The sequence below is a fragment of the Ovis aries genome, chromosome 2 (genome assembly GCF_016772045.2).
Source record: "Ovis aries strain OAR_USU_Benz2616 breed Rambouillet chromosome 2, ARS-UI_Ramb_v3.0, whole genome shotgun sequence".
NCBI lineage: Eukaryota > Metazoa > Chordata > Mammalia > Artiodactyla > Bovidae > Ovis > Ovis aries.
The window spans coordinates 175,123,317-175,141,090 of record NC_056055.1 but is presented as its reverse complement, the minus strand read 5'-3'; the positions used below and the strand labels follow the sequence as shown (position 1 = coordinate 175,141,090).

Genomic DNA, 17,774 nt, shown 5'->3' with positions numbered 1-17,774 from the left:
GATTAAGCTCTGGGAGTTGGTGATGGACAAGTAACCGTGGCATGCTGCAGTCCATGGGGTCGCAGAGTCGGACACAACTGAGCAATGAACTGAACTGAAGATTTCATAAGATTGAAGATTGGGAGCATGGAAAAAGTTCACACATGAACGTGCTTAGAGTAGTACGTAAAACCTAATAAATGTCATGTAAATATTAGCTACTAGTTGTACCTTGTGCTATCAAATAAATGATAATTATTTAGTATTCTAAATGAAAACACATGGGTGTTTCGGCTTTGTTTGTGTTTGGGCTGGATTCCACAATGGAAACCAAAAGCTGATTATTGTTCTGAAATACTTAGTCTTTTTGTCTTGTTCACTTCGTGATACGTGCCTTCTTCCTAAAAGGCAATGGAGAGTTCAGAGTCTTTTTCTCATCCTTTGATTATTAACTTGCTGCTGCTGCTGCTGCTAAGTCATTTCCGACTCTGTGCGACCCCATAGACAGCAGCCCACCAGGCTCCCCCATCCCTGGGATTCTCCAGGCGAGAACACTGGAGTGGGTTGCCATTTCCTTCTCCAGTGCATGAAAGTAAAAAGTGAAAGTGAAGTCACTCAGTCGTGTCCGACTTATTGACTTGAGGTAGGTCTAAATATGTTCTAAGAAAATCTCCTTAAATACTTCCTTCCCACATAGCTTTGTAAAATCCCTGTTGTTTAGCTGTGGAAACATTGCTTTGGAAAAGGTTTTGAAACAATGTGTCGTATGGCCCATTTCTCTAAATATTGGAAGTGGGAATGTATGTTGCTGTCTATGCAGAAAAAACAAGGCTAGCCATAAATACAACATGTAAATAATATTATCTGCAAGTTATTGTTTTACAAAAATGGTTTTTCCACCCTGGTTTTTTCCCTTTGTTGTATTTTCCAAATTCTCTTTGATGAAAACCTATTTTTTAGTCAAATAAACCTTTTTCAAGGGTATTTTTAATGTCCCTTCATTCCCCGCAGCATTGTTTAAATTAAACCTTCATTTCAAGCTTTACATATTAGATACGAGCTAAAACAGTTCTGTTTTTCCTTATCAAGTACACACTGAGGTGGCTATGCGTTTTTAAGGGAAGACTTAATGAGTAATTCGTGAATTCTGGACTGAGGTTAATTTCTGTTTATGGGATCAAGTTTTATTTTAATGAGAATGCAAGTATGTTTAACCTTACTATAGACATGTTACCATAAAACTTAAGTGTAACTTTTGCTGTCAAAAGCCATTCACTAAACATGAACAGTGAGCCTGTCGGCACATAGGGAGCTCCTGGTTTTGTATAGAAGCATCAGTTCAGTCACTCAATTGTGTCCGACTCTTTGCCACCCCAGGGACTGCAGCACACCAGGCCTCCCTGTCCATCACCAACTCCTGGAGTTAACTCAAACTCATGTCCATTGAGTTGGCGATGCCATCCAACCATCTCATCCTCTGTCATCCTCTTCTGCCTTCAGTCTTTCCCAGCATCGGGGTCTTTTCAAATGAATCAGTTCTTTGCATCAGGTGGCCAAAGTATTGGAATATAGAAACATATATTATTTTGATTCTATTCTGTTAAGAATATATTTTTCCTCACTATTTATTTGGTAAATATAAATGAGTGGCCAGTTCCTTGGCTTATTTGCTTAATAGTTGGTATGGATATTTGGGGTTTTTTTTTTTCCCTTTAACAGGGTGGGTAACCCTACCCTTAGAAAGCAGTATTCAGTATTGTTTTTAAGGTATACACAAGCCATGAGAGAACAGTTAATAGGAACAATTTTATATTACCTGTCGAGTTTTAAGAAATATGGATTAAGGCAATAAACAAAATTATGGGAAGATTAATAGGAGAGCTTCTTGGGAAAATATTTTCTTTTTAAGTGTTTGGCATTCTTATTTTTAATAGTTAGAATAGTTAAGAACATGTTCCCAGTTTATTTATGCTACCTCTGAATGAAGTAGTAATATTAGTTATTTTTCTACTTTCACAGTCTTTAAAATCTGGAACTTCTTAATGGTTCTCACTGCTCTTCTACTTGTAAAATCTTTGATTCTCTACCAATATTCTACCTCCATCTTCCACTTTTCTCTTTAAGTCCAGGCTCAAATGTTAGTACCTCTGTTGATATCAGCCAGGATTGATTTCTCCCTCTTAATTTCATAATACCCTACGTATTCTGCTATTCTGCTATGGTGTCAGGACTGAGAATGCCCAATTTCAAATATAGGGACTGTGTTTTACTTACCTTGTATCACCCTCCAGGCACAACTTGAGCTCACAGAATCCTTATACTACCCTCTAACAAATGAGGTGCTGGAATCAGATGTTTTGGATTTTATGTTGGCACATTTTCAAAATGTGATGTTTGTGTGCAGATAAATACATCCATTCGTAGGCATGAATATTAGTGGAGATAAGGTTGCATTAAAGAATAAAAATACCACTGGAAATTTATTAGTGCAAATTCCAAGCCCCCCTATTAGACCACTGTGTCATGGTATCTGGAGCTACTGATTGAAGCTTTCTATATCAGATTTTTTTTTCATAAGAGGGAATTGCAGGCAGGAAGCAAATAGTGAATCTCCAAATACTGACGTATTTAGATAAAGGAAATCAGAACCACATTTGCACATAAATTGACTTTTTTTTCCAAAGTTTTCCTTCGAGGCAACCTATAACTCTGAATACATTTTGAATAAAATACAAAAACGTTATGAAAAACATTTGAGTTTCTTAGGAGACGTGACCATTTAAGTCAAATTATGTTACAGTGAATTCTGCTAGGTGTTGAGATTTTTCTTTTTAATTTAGTGGACTGTGATTCTGACAAGTCCATTGTAAGAAGTTACTTTCCCAGTGTATAAAGAGCTATGCCTAAATTATGACACTGCAGTAGATGCTGTGTGGGTGTTCAGAGGTGACATTTCCGTGACAAGAAGGGGTCTTCACATCACTTTTCCATTCCTGCCCTTTATTTTCCTAGGAGTGGAAATGTGTCTGTGTATGTCTTGATGGTATTTGGGCTTGGAGAGTATGAATTTGAAATGATTGTCATTTCATAAACTGAAAGTAGAGTTGGATGTCAGGTGTTAGACTAAGGAGCAAGAAAGTTTATTTGTCTGCAAATTTGAATATTAATAGGAATTTCACAGGGAGAGATGTTTAGGAAATAGCAAGTCACTTTATTACCTATAAAGACCATGATAACATTTTTTGGGAAAGGTTGACTGGTGAGAAGTCATTTGAAACATGGCAATAAAGCACTGTTGCCATAGAAACAGCACCATTTTATAAAACCCTTCATTATTAAAGGATTGATTGTATCTGTATTTTACTTTGTTGCTAATATGTTGCTTAGTTACCAAATATGTTTTGTATTCATGTCTTTAGAAAAGGGTGATGCTAAATTTATTCAATTATTTTAGTCATTGAGAAGAATCATTAAGACTTCAGGCAAGTACGCTGATATCATTGTCAAAATCAATACCTGAAATGGGATCTTTGCCCCTCCTGTTTTAGGAATTAATGACGATAGAAATAAAAACTGGTATTTATAAGATAGCAAAATAGATCTATGGTATTAGAGAAATCATTTAGCTTACCTTTAGTTGTAGAAGTTTGTACAGGCAATGCCATCATTTGGTTTATCTTTGTAAAACCTTTAGATTCCCTGGCTAGAGTTTGGTTGTTTTCTTTAATCTGGTTTCTTTTTTTATAAAGAAAAAAGAATTTGTGGTAGTTTCTAGTAATTTATATATGTCTTGAGCTAATTAATTTACTTAAGGAAACCCTTTTAGGGTCAAGAAACACATGAAATTCATATTCATTACTCAGACCTTATTGTGGAGTCATTTAAATAATAAATTCATTTAATAAAAGTATATTTATACTCTTAACTTAGTAAAGTTATCAGCAGTGTCTCAAGTTTAGGAAGAACTGTCTCTTTGGTGTTTGATTTATGAATTTCAGGCAGATTGCTTAACCTCTCTAATGATCAGTTTCTTTGTTAAGTAACCTTAGTAATAAGGAGATAATCTTAAATGTTGCTAGATAATTCCATTTTTCCTTGTGCCCTGGAGACATTCCTAATATAAGGATTCATATCTTAGTCTGAATTTTCAAACATACAGCTTTTCTATAAAAGTCATCCCACCTTCCATTATTTCCAGTCTCTAAAAGGATTAGTTCTGCCAATACCACCTCAAAACTCTCCATTTTTTAACCAGAGGTCCTGCATTTTGCTTTTACACTGGGCCCCACAAATTATGTAGACAGACCTGGTCCACAGAAAATTATTTTTAATATCAAATTGTAATATATGCCAAATAGTAATTGTCTGTGTAAACCAAGTCTTTGGCCCTATAAATTTCCTCAAGTGCAAAGGAAATCTTTGAATACAAATTTTATTTGAATGTTTTGGGGTAGGGAAGTGCTGACTGACTTGGATTACCTACATAGTAAACCTTTTAAATGTTGCCTGTAATAATAGAGGGCTTTTGAGATTTGCTGTTTAAACAAATTCTGTCATTTTAGAACTTGCTTAAAATACAAAAACATACTGCTAGTGAAATAAATTCAAAGCAGGATTTAACTCACTGTGCCATTACAGGTTATCAAGTTATGCCCAACCAGCAGCAAAACTACCAAGGGATAGTTGGAGTTCAGCAACCCCAGAGCCAGAGCCTCGTTGGTGGCCAGCCCAACGGCATTGGAAATCAGATTCAAGGAGTGGTCGTCCCCTATCCTTCAGTGCCATCATATCAGGTACGTGGCCACTCTACCTGCGCTGGCTAGGGGTGATTTTCAGTAAATAAAATGTGGGCTACTTTCTTCTCTGTTTAATGTGGGGAAAGGCTTCTGTAATACGTAACTTTATAGTCTTAAAAGAGTTTTATTAATTGTTACGATTTTGTTCTATCCTCATTTTATTGCATTATTCATTCACTTCATTAATTTTTTGAAAACTATCTGAACCATATTAATATTGTGCAGTAAATTTTTCTGGCCCTGTTTGTGTTTCCAACTACCTACATATATGAGCAAATATCTTATTCTATTCTTCAGCTCCTTACAAAGTCTCTTGAGGAGAGAGTGGAACAGGAGGGAAAAGTAAAGGTATATGTAGGTGTATGAAATAGAGTAGATTATAAATTAGTGTTTATTGAATAAAGAATGTACAATTTCCCAATCTGGAATTGATATCCCCCCCCCCCAATGAAGAAAAGAAATAGTATGTCTTGTATTGAAAATGTCATGCATTTTAATTCATAATTCTCAAGTAGAAATACCTACTGTTTCGTTAATATGTTAGATTTCTTTAGCCCATACTGTGTCACATTTTCAGACATTTATTTTATCTTCCTTTACCTTTCTGGAATGACTTCCCTGGTGGCTCAGATGATAAAGCGTCTGCCTACAATGAGGGAGACCTGGGTTCTATCCCTGGGTCGGGAAGATCCCCTGGAGAAGGAAATAGCAACCCACTCCAGTATTCTTGCCTGGAAAATCCCATGGACTGAGGAGCCTGGTAGACTACAGTCCATGGGGTCGCAAACAGTCGAACACAACTGAGTGACTTCACTTTACCTCTCTGGAATAACCTGCGAGTGAGTTTGTTTTCTTAGCCTCCCGGTTTCCTATAGTGGAGTCTACTGTTAAGAAATCCAGAGGCTATTTTCATTCAGTCCCACAACGTAAAAATAATCAAGTTAGGAAGGTAAATGTACATGTATTTCATCTAAGGACAAGTCAACAAATTGGTTATAACCTACAGACCAGTAACTGAAAGGATATGAAACTCAGCCATGAATAAGTTGGGGACTTAATACAGAAGAGAAAGATATAAACCTTTAATTAGCTGTTAAAAGAAAATTATGGGCATAAATTAATTAAGACATTCTGAAAATAGGGCAGGATGTGAGCAAAGGAGGTAGCATATTCTGTGAAATTCCAGAAAATGAAAATCGTAATTAAAATGTGAAATCGTCAAGGACTTTTTGAGCACTAAGAATATGTCTAGTTTTGAAGCCCTGTGATAATAGAAAGCAACTAAGGAATAAAGAAGGTACATTATGGGAACCGATTTTGCATCTTCTCTCACATCCTCCTTGCTTTTTACTATGGTTCTCCCTGCTTAATGGGCTTCCCTCTTAACTCAATTGGTAAAGAATCTGCGTGCAATACAGGAGACCTGGGTTCGATTCCTGGGTCGGGAAGATCTCCTGGAGGAGGAAATGGCAATCCACTCCAATATTCTTGCCTGGAAAATCCCATGGACAGAGGAGCCTGGTGGGCTACAGTCCATGTGGTCGCAAGAGTCGGACACAACTTGCGAGTAAACCACCACCATCCCTGCTTAAGTGGAGGCCCATGAGACTGCCCATCTCCCACTTCCTCTGTAGCTAGACATTAGACAGGATCACTACCAAGCCAAGAACTCTCCCTTCTCAAGACCCTGTTCATGCTCCCTGCCTACTCTAGTCTGGCTAGCATCTGTCAGATACCCAGGCACTACGTAAATAAGATCAACCTTGAAATATAAGTTTAAAATAAATTATCTCCTTGTTATTATAGTTTTTAAAAATGGAGCTAGATACTGGAAGTGTTTCAGAGCTGAGACAGTTGTTATAACTTCTATAGCATACTTTGTACAAGGTACATTTTCTCATGATATTTCACATAATCCTTACATTGGGTGAATGATCGTGAGAAATACTGCCCTGACAAGTGATGAATGATAGCCTGCTTCGTTTTTCCTACCACATTTGGTTGAAGAAGCTAGGTGGTGATAAACTCATCTAAATAATAAGCCAGAGGGAATTCCATGGCAGTTCAGTGACTAGGACTCCTTACTTCCACTGCCAAGAGCCCGGGTTTAACCCCTGATCCTGCAAGCCTCATGGCTCAGCTGAAAAAGTTAAAATAAATTTTTTAAATAAAAAATAAGACTGAAAAATCATCTATTTAGTAGAGTGTTTTCTACAGCTGTACCTTCTCAAGTACCATTTCCTCTCTTTTGGTATTTCAGGTGTTTTCTTTACCACTAGTTAAAAACTTAATCTGTGGCTTAAATCATCTAGATTGAGCTGTGTCATTTTTCTTGGATCTACCTAGCATATACACTAACTTAAATACAGTCAAAAATAATGATAGAATGTTACACTGCTTCAGTAGACAAAAAGACTGAAATATATTTTGTCATATAAAATTGAGTGAAATCAAACCAGCAGCGGTACCTTTGCCTTTGAGCCAAATTGAAAGCAATTCAGAGGTTACTGTGTATTTTGAAGGGACTGTAGGAAAAACCTAAAAGTTAATCATTAACTTATAAATCACAGAGCCCAGATACAGAGAATCATGAAGTGATTGAAGAACTGCGACTCTGGAGCCAGTGGGCATGGGTTCAAACCCTGACTTCTCTTCTCGGTAGCTGTACAACATTGAGCAAGGTTTTAACCCCTTCCATAAAACAGGGATGATAAAAATACCTTCTTAGGCTTGTTAGCAAGACTTGATGTAATAATATACATAAAGTTCTTGGAACAGCACTTGAACATGGTAGTAAGTACTCAATAATGTCAACCTTGACTGTCATCACCATTAACTACTGTCACTGTCATTGACACTACTGTTGTTGACATCAGCATCAAACAAGCTTTTACTGACCAAAACCACTGTAATGTGGCACACTTGTAAATTACAAAACCCTTATGCCTTTGTGGGTTTTATTTTAGATAACTATGGAAACTGGAGAAACATATGGTTTCTATGTAGATACTGTAGAAAACAGAATTGAAAGATCTGCTGTTCCTCAGATACCTTCTGTACTAGATCCTGGAAATAGAAATTATAATAGCCCTCCTGAGGTGAAAGAGACATCCCATTTTTGCAGATAATGAACTCTGGGGCCTCAGAAGAGTTATTTGCCCAGTGTCACATGTACAGTAAAGTTGATGGATCATTATCACATCTAGATATCTTAAGCTCCGAACCTCATACTTCCTGATCCAGTGTATCTCACCAGTACTCTTACCTGAGTTTTACTTAGATCTACCTGAGGTAAATGTTACTATTCTTTCCATGTCAAATGGTTATCCGTATTTGGAAGCAGTTTCTTTTTTTAAATAACTTCTACTTTGGAACACAACTCCTAGCCTACTGTACTTTTGATAAATGCTGCTGCTGCTAAGTCACTTCAGTCGTGTCCGACTCTGTGTGACCCCATAGACGGCAGCCCACCAGGCTTCCCCGTCCCTGGGATTCTCCAGGCAAGAACACTGGAGTGGGTTGCCATTTCCTTCTCCAGTGCGTGAAAGTGAAGTCACATAGTCATGTCCGACCCTCAGCGACCCCATGGACTGCAGCCTACCAGGCTCCTCCGTCCATGGGATTTTCCAGGCAAGAGTGCTGGAGTGGGGTGCCATTGCCTTCTCCATTGATAAATGCTAGCCAAAAACAATAACTGGCTTTAAAAATATAAAAATAAAGTAGTAATGCTATAACTAAATTATCAAGACAGCCTATAGCAGTTTTAGCTTATTCCTAACTGCTCATATTTGAAAAGCTCAGGGAGACTGGAGACATTGACCTTTGCAAGGTTTTGAAAAACCTTTTTCCCTTTAAATTGTCTTTGAAATTTTAGGTTTCACTGCCTCAAGGTTCTCAAGGAATTGCCCATCACACTTATCAACAGCCTGTTATGTTCCCTAATCAGTCTAATCAAGGATCTATGCCTGCAGCAGGAATGCCAGTTTACTATAGCGTCATTCCACCTGGCCAACAAAATAATTTAAGGTGAGTGAATAAAAAGCCTAATCTTGTAGCTCCTCATTGTTTATCAGGATTATGGTCTGTTGCTAATTTTTTTAATACGGAATACTTCATGCATTTGCATGTCATCCTTACACAAGTTGCCGTAACCTAGTAATGTTTTACACATTTGTGAAAAAGTCACAGCGTCTCTCATTGCTCATTAGTAAACTCTAAGCTGTAGTCCTGAGCCACTCACTCATGTTTTTACTAAAATATAACCAGATTATAAGGTTTCTGTAAGAACACTAAGTGAGCCTTTGTTCTGAAAAATGTCTTCCTTAGCTCCAGTTGCTTAGCAATCCATTTTCTTCTGCAAGCTCCTTATGCAGAAAAGTAGAATTTGAATTATCTTTGCTTTCAACTCAACCAATCAGTTATCACTGAGGCAATTTTGTGTTTGATTGTGTTGTTACATGTACTATGAGGATTTAACATAGCCTGATTCAGATCATGTGTGTTGTCCCTTTCAGCAAGCCATGTACCAGTCACAGAAACTAGTTTTACAACTAATTGTAGTACTTCTTTCAATGATGTAGACAAAAAAAAACTCAAAAAAGTTAATAATTTCATTCCTATAATCTGCAAAAGTGGCAAGCTAGTTAGATAATATCTTCAGACTGCATCTGTTTGAGTGTTGGGTTTTTTTCTTCCTATTTTACCATTTATTTTCCCATTTTTATCTTGAAACTCAAAAGGAGAATATACTTTTGTCTTTGATCTGCAGTCTCAAAAGCTAGCATACAGAGAGGGGAACTTGAAGAGACTGTCACCTTTATTTTTCAGAACTTTGTTAAAAAGGTGCTTCACAGAATCTTTATGAAACATGAGAAAAGAAAATCTACTTTTAAGTTTTGTTCTTTTTATCATCTGCATAGTCTGTGTTTCCTCATCTTTGTAAACTAGTATTCTTCTAGTGTCCCTTTGTCCTATTTCTGGAACTTAGATTCATTTTATTTCTCCTAAATGACTCGTTTTGCATTTTTGGGTTTTTGTTTGCCTCAGTCATCCTTTGAAATAATTGACAGTAACAAAGTCTCAATCTGAACCACATCTTTTAGTGAAATTTTACTTCTGTTATTAAAAGAAAAGTTGTTAACACAGCCTAGAGAAATAAAATGTAATAAGAAAGTTACCTTTGGTTTTAAACATTTCCTTTTCAGAGTATTTATTTTCTCTCCATTGGACATAGCGGCTGTTTTTGTAAGCATGTGTTTATCAGAAAAATTAATTAGTAAATTATATTGCCAAAAATAATGTTAAATGGAAAGAATGCTTATAGCTATTTCATTTCTTGTGAACTCACCAAAAATTAGTGATAATAATAACTAATATTTTAGATTAATAGTTTTTAAATAGATACCTGTAAAGAACAGGGAGGAAAGGTAATATCTCATGCAAAAATCTTTTCATTTTTCAGTCTCTCACTGAGTTTCTATTGAGATAAACATTTCTCATACATCTTGCATTTTGTCCATTAAAAGAGCATTTTCTGTATTTTACTTGTTTGGATCTTTCTGATTATACATATAATACATAGTCATTGTAGAAAATTTGAAAATATAAAAAATTTCAAACTGTAAAAAAAGATGGAAAAGCGAATCAGCCACAACCTCACCATTCAAGAGATGATAGCTGTTAAATTTTGATGTCTTCATTCAGGTCATTTTTCAGTGAACACATAGTATGTGAACTCTATTAGGAATCACATGTTCTAAACATTATATTTTCTATAATTTTGATTTAGAAATTAAACCACTTAAAAACACATGGAGTAAGGGAATTCCCTGGTGGTCCAATGGTTAGGACTTGGCACTTCCACTGATGTGACCCAGGTTTAATCCCTACTAGGGGAACTAAGATCCCACAAGCTGCCCAGAGCAACCGAAAAAACTGCACACTCATGAAATTGCCCTTCATGCAAAGCAGTTACTCTTCATTGACCAAAGTGATCACTGTTCAGAGTTTGCCATTTATCTTTCTAACACTTCTACTTTTAAGCAGATACATGAAAAACTTTATGGTTTGAGGAGGGGGGTTTGGTGTTTCCGTTTTGAAGTAGATTAGGGATATTTTCATTTGTGTTTCAAAATTCATTTGTCACTGAATTTTTCTGTGTGTGTGGAATTATTTTTATGAATATTTTGTTTGTCATCTTGCTTTTTTCTTTGAATTTGTTAGCCTTGAACATCTTTTTCCACAGTGTACCTGAATTTATCTGTATTTTAGACTCCTGATATTATCAAGTATTTGTGATTTCTGAAATATGAAATTGATATGGTAAAGCTTATCTTTTTGAAAAAAAATTAGCTCAGTAGCAGTCATTAAGAAGGATTTGAATTGGGTGGAGACCACAAGGAGAAGTGTTATAATTTAAGCACATTACGTGACAGGTTGCTCAACTGTGGTGGTAGCAGTAGGAAGGGAGGAACTTTGAAAGAAGAAATGAATCTTTGGCGATAATATAAATGAAAATTAAAGGAAAATTTGAGATACCTTGGTGGAAAATGTCCCACTTGGAACTGTAGAGAATCAGAGTTGAAATTAGTGTCATTGTAATTTGGATTTGTTTACTTACAAGTACTTACTAGATCTAGGGTCAGCACACTATTTTGTAACAGACCAGAGAGAAATATTTCAGACTTCAAAGGCTAAAGTATCAAATTATGGGTACTATTTAAGTATTTATGTAACAAAAGAGAACATAAATTTCTAAAAAATTGTTATTGACAGAATTCAGAATGAGGTAATTGAGCACAAATTTTTTTTTATACAGTCCTACTAATGAGAAGAATGGAATTACTTTAGGTGAGGGACCGTTCTTACCTTGCAGGCCATTAGGGAGCCCCCTGGTCTTGGACTTTTGAATTATTTGTTAGATTTTTACAACTTTCTTCCTCCAGTAAATTTTAAGCTTTTGCAAATTGTTTCTCAAAATCCATCCTTTCTTCACAGCCCAAGAATTTGACTGGCTTGCCATTTTATTTGATATTTCTCGAAGCCATAGGTAACCTAGATAACAAGCAATCCCCTGAGATAGGCCAAGTTTAGGAAAGTTTTGTGTTAGAATTACCCCTTCTGGCGTAGTCTATATATTTTATTTTGTGAATAATTTCTCTGCCTTGAGAGTGTGCCGATGTCTGTGTTTTACTAATTAATGTTAGGGCAGTATCAGGCATGTTGATGAAAGGATGCTAAAAACCAACATCTTCTTGATTCCCATTCTCAGCCATGATAGAGTAGTAGGGACCAAATTTAAAATCTGCCTTAAAAACTAGAGGAACATATGAAACAACAGTTTTCATTAGGCAGTTAGGTACAGTAAAACTTGAGAGAGGGAAAACAGTCTTAACGATTACCCCAGCTTCCTGCCTGCAGAGAGTTTCAAGCCACACCTCAGTGCAGGGGAACTCAAGCAAGACCCTTAAGTTAACAAGATGGAATTCAAAGTCCAAGGAAGCCAACGTGGCTTAGAGTTTTCAGGGCAGGATACTGAAGAGAAGAGAGTTTCAAAGAGGTTGCTCTGGCCATCTAAGTGGGGCCCTTTTGAGTCTGAGTTGCTTGCTTACCAGTGCGTGTATGTACAAAACCTACCCAATGCCAGGAAAAGAACCCCTCAAAAGAAACAAGCAGAACAATCCCTGAACCTCATACAAGGACAGGAATAGTTTATATTCCTACCAGCCCACATGTCAGAACCTTGTAATACAGTAGGCAGTGAGTAGAGGACTTAAAAGAATACTGTGTCAGTAGTGGAGGACAGTTAGCCTTGGATGAAAAGCTGCTCTGGTCCTGCCTTAAACAAGCAGAACCCAAAAAGATTAAATTGTCTCCATTTAACTGTGGCTCAGAGCAAAGCTCAAAAGTATTATTAAAAATTCAAGGATGTCCAGCACTCAACAAGGCTAGATTCATAATGGCTGGGATCCAGTCGAAAATTGTCAAGTATGCAAAGAAGTAAGAAACAAAGGCTAAAAATTGGGGAAAAAATCAGTCAGTTGAACCTGACTGAAACAACGCCAGTATAAAATTCAGACAGAGGAAACAGACTGGGAAAAAAATGAACAGAGCATCAGTACTTTTCGGCCTAATGCATGTGCAGTTGGCATCCTCAAGAGAGGAAAAGGGAGGACAAAAAATACATTTGAATAATCCTGAAATGTTGCAAAACTTAGGAAGATTAGAAACCTGCAGATCCAGAAATTTCAACAAACTTCAAGCAAAAAAAATAGAGGAAATTTCTTAAAACTTAAAGGGAAAATTATAAAAGTAGCCAGAGAAAAAATAACATTACATATAGAAGAACAGAGATAAGAATTTGGTAGATTTCTTGTTAGAAACAGTACTATTTCAGACATGGAAAAACTGAAAGAATTAATCACCAGCTCACTTGCACTGCAAGAAATTCTAAAGGAAGTCTTTGATACAGGAAGAAAATTATACCAGATGAAAGGTGGCTCCACAAAAGAATAAAAATGAAAAGTCAAGCACTATACTGACTGGGAAATCATATATTTGAAAAAGTTCTTAGAGAGTATATCAAGAATCCTCAAATCTTGATAATTAAAAAAAAAACCTTCAGAAACAATTTGTTTAAAATGTTAAACCTACCATATGGAGCACTACTACACAACAGTTAGAATTAATGGTGAGGGAAGGTGTGGAGACTTGGTATTCTTAATCCAAATGGAGGTTACATAGTTTTATATCATACAGTTCTTTAAGATTCTTCATATTTCTGGGTATTCTTGTATATATGTTTCAAACCCTTTAAATAGTTAATAAAACTACTTAATTATGGGGGGAAGACTTTAAGAGCTAAAAGCCAAGAGAATGGGAGGACAGGAATCAGAGACAGTAGATAGAGACAACTTTTGAGAATTGCATCCCTAAGCAGGAGCATTGAATTTCAGCAGTATAGGGGAGGGGAAAATAAGGTTAAGAGAGTAATCTGTTCGTAATTGAAAAAAGAAGTCTTTATATGCTGACATTGAAAGACAGCAGAAAGAGGTATGTTGCCGTAGCAGAGAGGGAAGAGTAAGGTCCCCAAGAAGGATGAGAGTAAACACTCAAACGGAAGTCAGTAAGCCATATATAAGATGTAGAGGATTCATATGTGGTAAATGGGGGAAAAAAGTGAGTGCAGTGGTACAGATATTATTACATAGATAGGTGTGGTGAAGAGCTCGTGAAAATACTTAATTGCTTTGCTTTTCTCACTGATATAAGATTCAAGATAGGAAAGCATTAAAAAATGAAAAGCATTAAGATTTAAGATAGACATGATCAAAGAGTAGATGAATGTTTTAAAGGTTGTTTTAATATAAAGATTCAGCGCAGTTACATCAAGACAGATTTTTTTTTTAAAAAGCATCAAGATATGGGTGAATGTGACAGATGTCTGATAAAAGCTTACAGGCATTTTTATCACCTCTGTATGTTCTAGGATGATTATATTGCAACTCTACAAATAAACAATTCATGGAAATAAGTAGTTTACCCACTTGGCAAGAACTGGTGATAAATTAGCACATAAGAAAATATTCACTCTCACCAGCTATCTTAAAAAATGAGAGTTAACACACCCTTAACCCCAAAAGGACAAAACACTTAGCTATACTAAGATACTAAGCAAAGAGACCATCATTGCTGGGTTCTGGGCATATGAAGCCCATTTTGTCCATAATTCAGTCTGATGACATTTAACAAAAGACAGAACTCCTGTCCTTTTTTATTCTGTAATTCTGCCTCAGAGTTTTGCCACAATTATTATCCCACCCCCCAAAATTAAAACTGCTCCAAAAGGTTGTAAAAAAGTGTTATTTATAGGAAAATCCAACAAAAATGATCCAAAAGAAATACAGAGTAACCTCTGAATGATTTAAACTTTCGTTTATCTCTCTTTTTTTTTCCTGCTAGACTGAGTAAATTTGGTTTAAATTTGGTGGAATTTACTCAGGTTATTGAACTTCTCTGGTGGCTCAGACGGTAAAGCGTCTGCCTACAATGCAGGAGACCCAGGTTCAATCCCAGGATTGGGAAGATCTAGAGAAGGAAATGGCAACACACTCCAGTATTCTTGCCTGGAAAATCCCATGGCTGGAGGAACCTGGTAGGTTGTAGTCCATGGGGTCACAAAGAGGTGGACACGACTGAGCAACTTCACTTTCTTTCTTTTACTCAGGTTGTCACAGGTGGTGAATCAGTTATTGGGACCAGTGAGATTCAGAGTGCTTGTTCTTTGTTAACTGCTTCATTCTTTATATTATTAATGAATTAAATGTTGTGATACTCAGACTGCTGCAGTCCCCAAATGGATTATATGGATTACTTACAGCATCTTCAGGGAACACAGCACATGTCTGCTAAGTAATGTTCAGGAAGCTTGTTTGCCAATCATTGGCAGTAAGATGTCAAAGGATTTAAAAAGGCAGAAAACCAAATGACTTCTTTCTTTTTGTTGTTGTTGTTTTTTGGGGTTTTTTTTGCATTTTTATTTTTCTTTCCTTCAAGTGACTTCTTAGAACATATTTTCTTGCCATCTTTTCTTGAATTTTCAAAGATATCTTCCATAGCTGGTAAAAGCTGTAGATATGTGGGGCTTGCTTTTCAGGTAAATTAATTATTAATTAAGAATACATTTTCTCCCATCAAAAAAATAATATCTTGAAATAACAATCATAATATTTGCAAAACATAAAGAGAAGAGAGGAATGATGACAGTAACATTTTTCAATTTTGGTACCTTTTATTTCATTTTCTTGCCTCATTGCCCTGGTTAGAACCTTACTGTTAGGTTCAGTACACGTTGAGAGAGCTGACATCCTTATCTTCATGACTGGAGAGCATTCAGTCTTCCACCTTAAGTATAATGTTAGTTGTGGATTTTCTTTTGGTGGAGGGGGGGGGATATATTAATATTTTAATGCATATGTTAAAGATACAAAATTAAGGCTCTTCATTGCAATAAAAAGTTAGAAACATGGTATATTTATACCGTACATTATCAACAGGGGCAATGTTGATAGCTTATGGTGAACGGTGTTGGATTCTTGATCTCCGAAGAAGATGATTTATCTTTGGGACCAGGGACCAGGCTTGATCACTCAAGAGCTTTTGCAGAGTTTTATTAAAGTATGAAAAGGGGCAGAGAAAGCTTCTGACATAGACATCAGAAGGAGAACGGAGAGTGCCCCAGTTGTGGATTTTCTGTAGGTACTCTATCATGTTAAGAAAAAATATACATTAATTGATTTTCAGATATTAAATGACACAGGGATAAATCACATTCAGTAGGATTTTCGCATTTATGACTTCTCATAGTCATAAGAGATAGTGGTCTGTTGTTTTGTGGTGCCTTTGTCTGGTTTTAGTTTTAGGGTAATATAGAATGAGTTGGGAAGTATTGTTTTCTGTTTTGAAAAAAAAGTTTATGAAGAATTACTGTTAACTTTTCTCTGTGATAAAGTGATGAAGCCTTGTATGCCAGGGTGTGTGTGTGTGTGTGTGTGTGTGTGTGTGTGTAAGTTGTTTTATGATTACTACTTCAATCTCTTCATTTGTTATAGGTCCACTCTGATTATCTGTTTATATCTGATTATCAGTTTCTACGTGAGTTTGTTTTGGCAGTTTGTATGTTTCTAGGAGCTTGATCTATTTTCTTGGTATAGTTTTTTATACTATTTCATTATCCTTTTTATTTCTGTAGTCTGTAGTAATCTCCCTTCTTTGTTTCTGATTCTAGTAATTTGAGTTTTCCTTCCTTTTTTCTTGGTCAGTTAAACAAAAAGTTGTCATTATTGATCTTTTTAATGATCCAGCCCTTGGTTTCTATTGATTTTCTCTTTTCTGTTCTCTGTTTTGTTTATTCCCATTATAATCTTTCTTCTTCACTTCCTTTGGTTTGCTTTAAGCTTGGTGATCTCTCCCCCAGGCCACCCCCAGTGTCTTAACATGAAAATGAAGATTATTGATCTGAGATTTTTTTTTTTATTTTGTTTACTTATTTTTGGTTTTACTGGGTCTTCATTGCTGCATGCAGGCTTTCTCTAGTTGTGGCAAGCTGAGCATAGCACCCACTCTCCATTTGTGGCGCATAAAGTTCTCATTTTCTGTGCCTTCTCTTATTATGGAGCATGGACTCTGTGGGATACAGGCTTCAATAGTTGTGGCACACAAGCCTGTTGGTTGCAGCACATGGACTCTAGAGTGCATGGGCTTACACAGTTGTGGCTCACAGCCTTAGTTGACCCATGGTGCGTGGAATCTTCCCAGACCAGAGATTGAACCCATGTCCCCTGCATTGGCAGGTGGATTCTTTACTGCTGCACCACTAATGAAGTCCTTTCTTCTGTTTTAATATTGGCATTTACGATATAATTTTCCCTCTAAACTCTTGCTGTATCAGCATTCCATAAGGTTTGGTGTGTTTTGTTTTCATTCATCCCAGAGTATTTTCTGGTTTCTGTTTTGATTTCTTTTTTGACCTATTGGTAGCTTAGTATTGTAATGTTTAATTTGTGCTTACATGTGTGTGTCCCAACTTTATCCTGCTATTGATTTCTAATTTCATTTCTTTGTTGGAGAATTTACTTTGTATTATTTCTGTCCTTTTAAAATTATTGAAGTTCACTTTATCGCCCAGCATATGGTCTAACCTAGAGAATATTCCACGTATACTTGAAAAGATTGTAAGTTCTGTTATTGTTGGAGAGTGTTCTGTGGATGTCTTTTAGGTCTAGTTAGTTTGTAGTGTTGTCCAGGGTTTCTGTTCCTTGTTGATCTTCTGTATTGTTGGTCTGTTCCTTGCTGAAAGTGTAGTATTGGGAATTCCCTGGCAGTCCGGTGGTTAGGACTCCACACCTTGACTGCCATGCACCTGGGTTCAATCCCTGGTTGAGGAACTAAGATCCAGCAAGCTGTTGAGTTCAGAAAATGTTATATTGAGGTCTCCAACTA

General features: G+C 36.4%; 1 protein-coding gene across 27 annotated transcripts in view; it reads left to right on the top strand.

Annotated features, from left to right (window-relative positions):
* Nucleotides 1-17,774, top strand: part of R3HDM1 (R3H domain containing 1) — a 162,786-nt gene that overhangs the window by 127,082 nt on the left and 17,930 nt on the right. For all 27 annotated transcript variants that reach the window (XM_060410088.1, XM_060410087.1, XM_060410080.1 and 24 more), the window contains 2 exons: nt 4,618-4,772; nt 8,650-8,801. In XM_060410088.1, the coding sequence (XP_060266071.1) occupies nt 4,618-4,772; nt 8,650-8,801 (307 nt within the window). The remainder of the gene's footprint in view (nt 1-4,617; nt 4,773-8,649; nt 8,802-17,774) is intronic.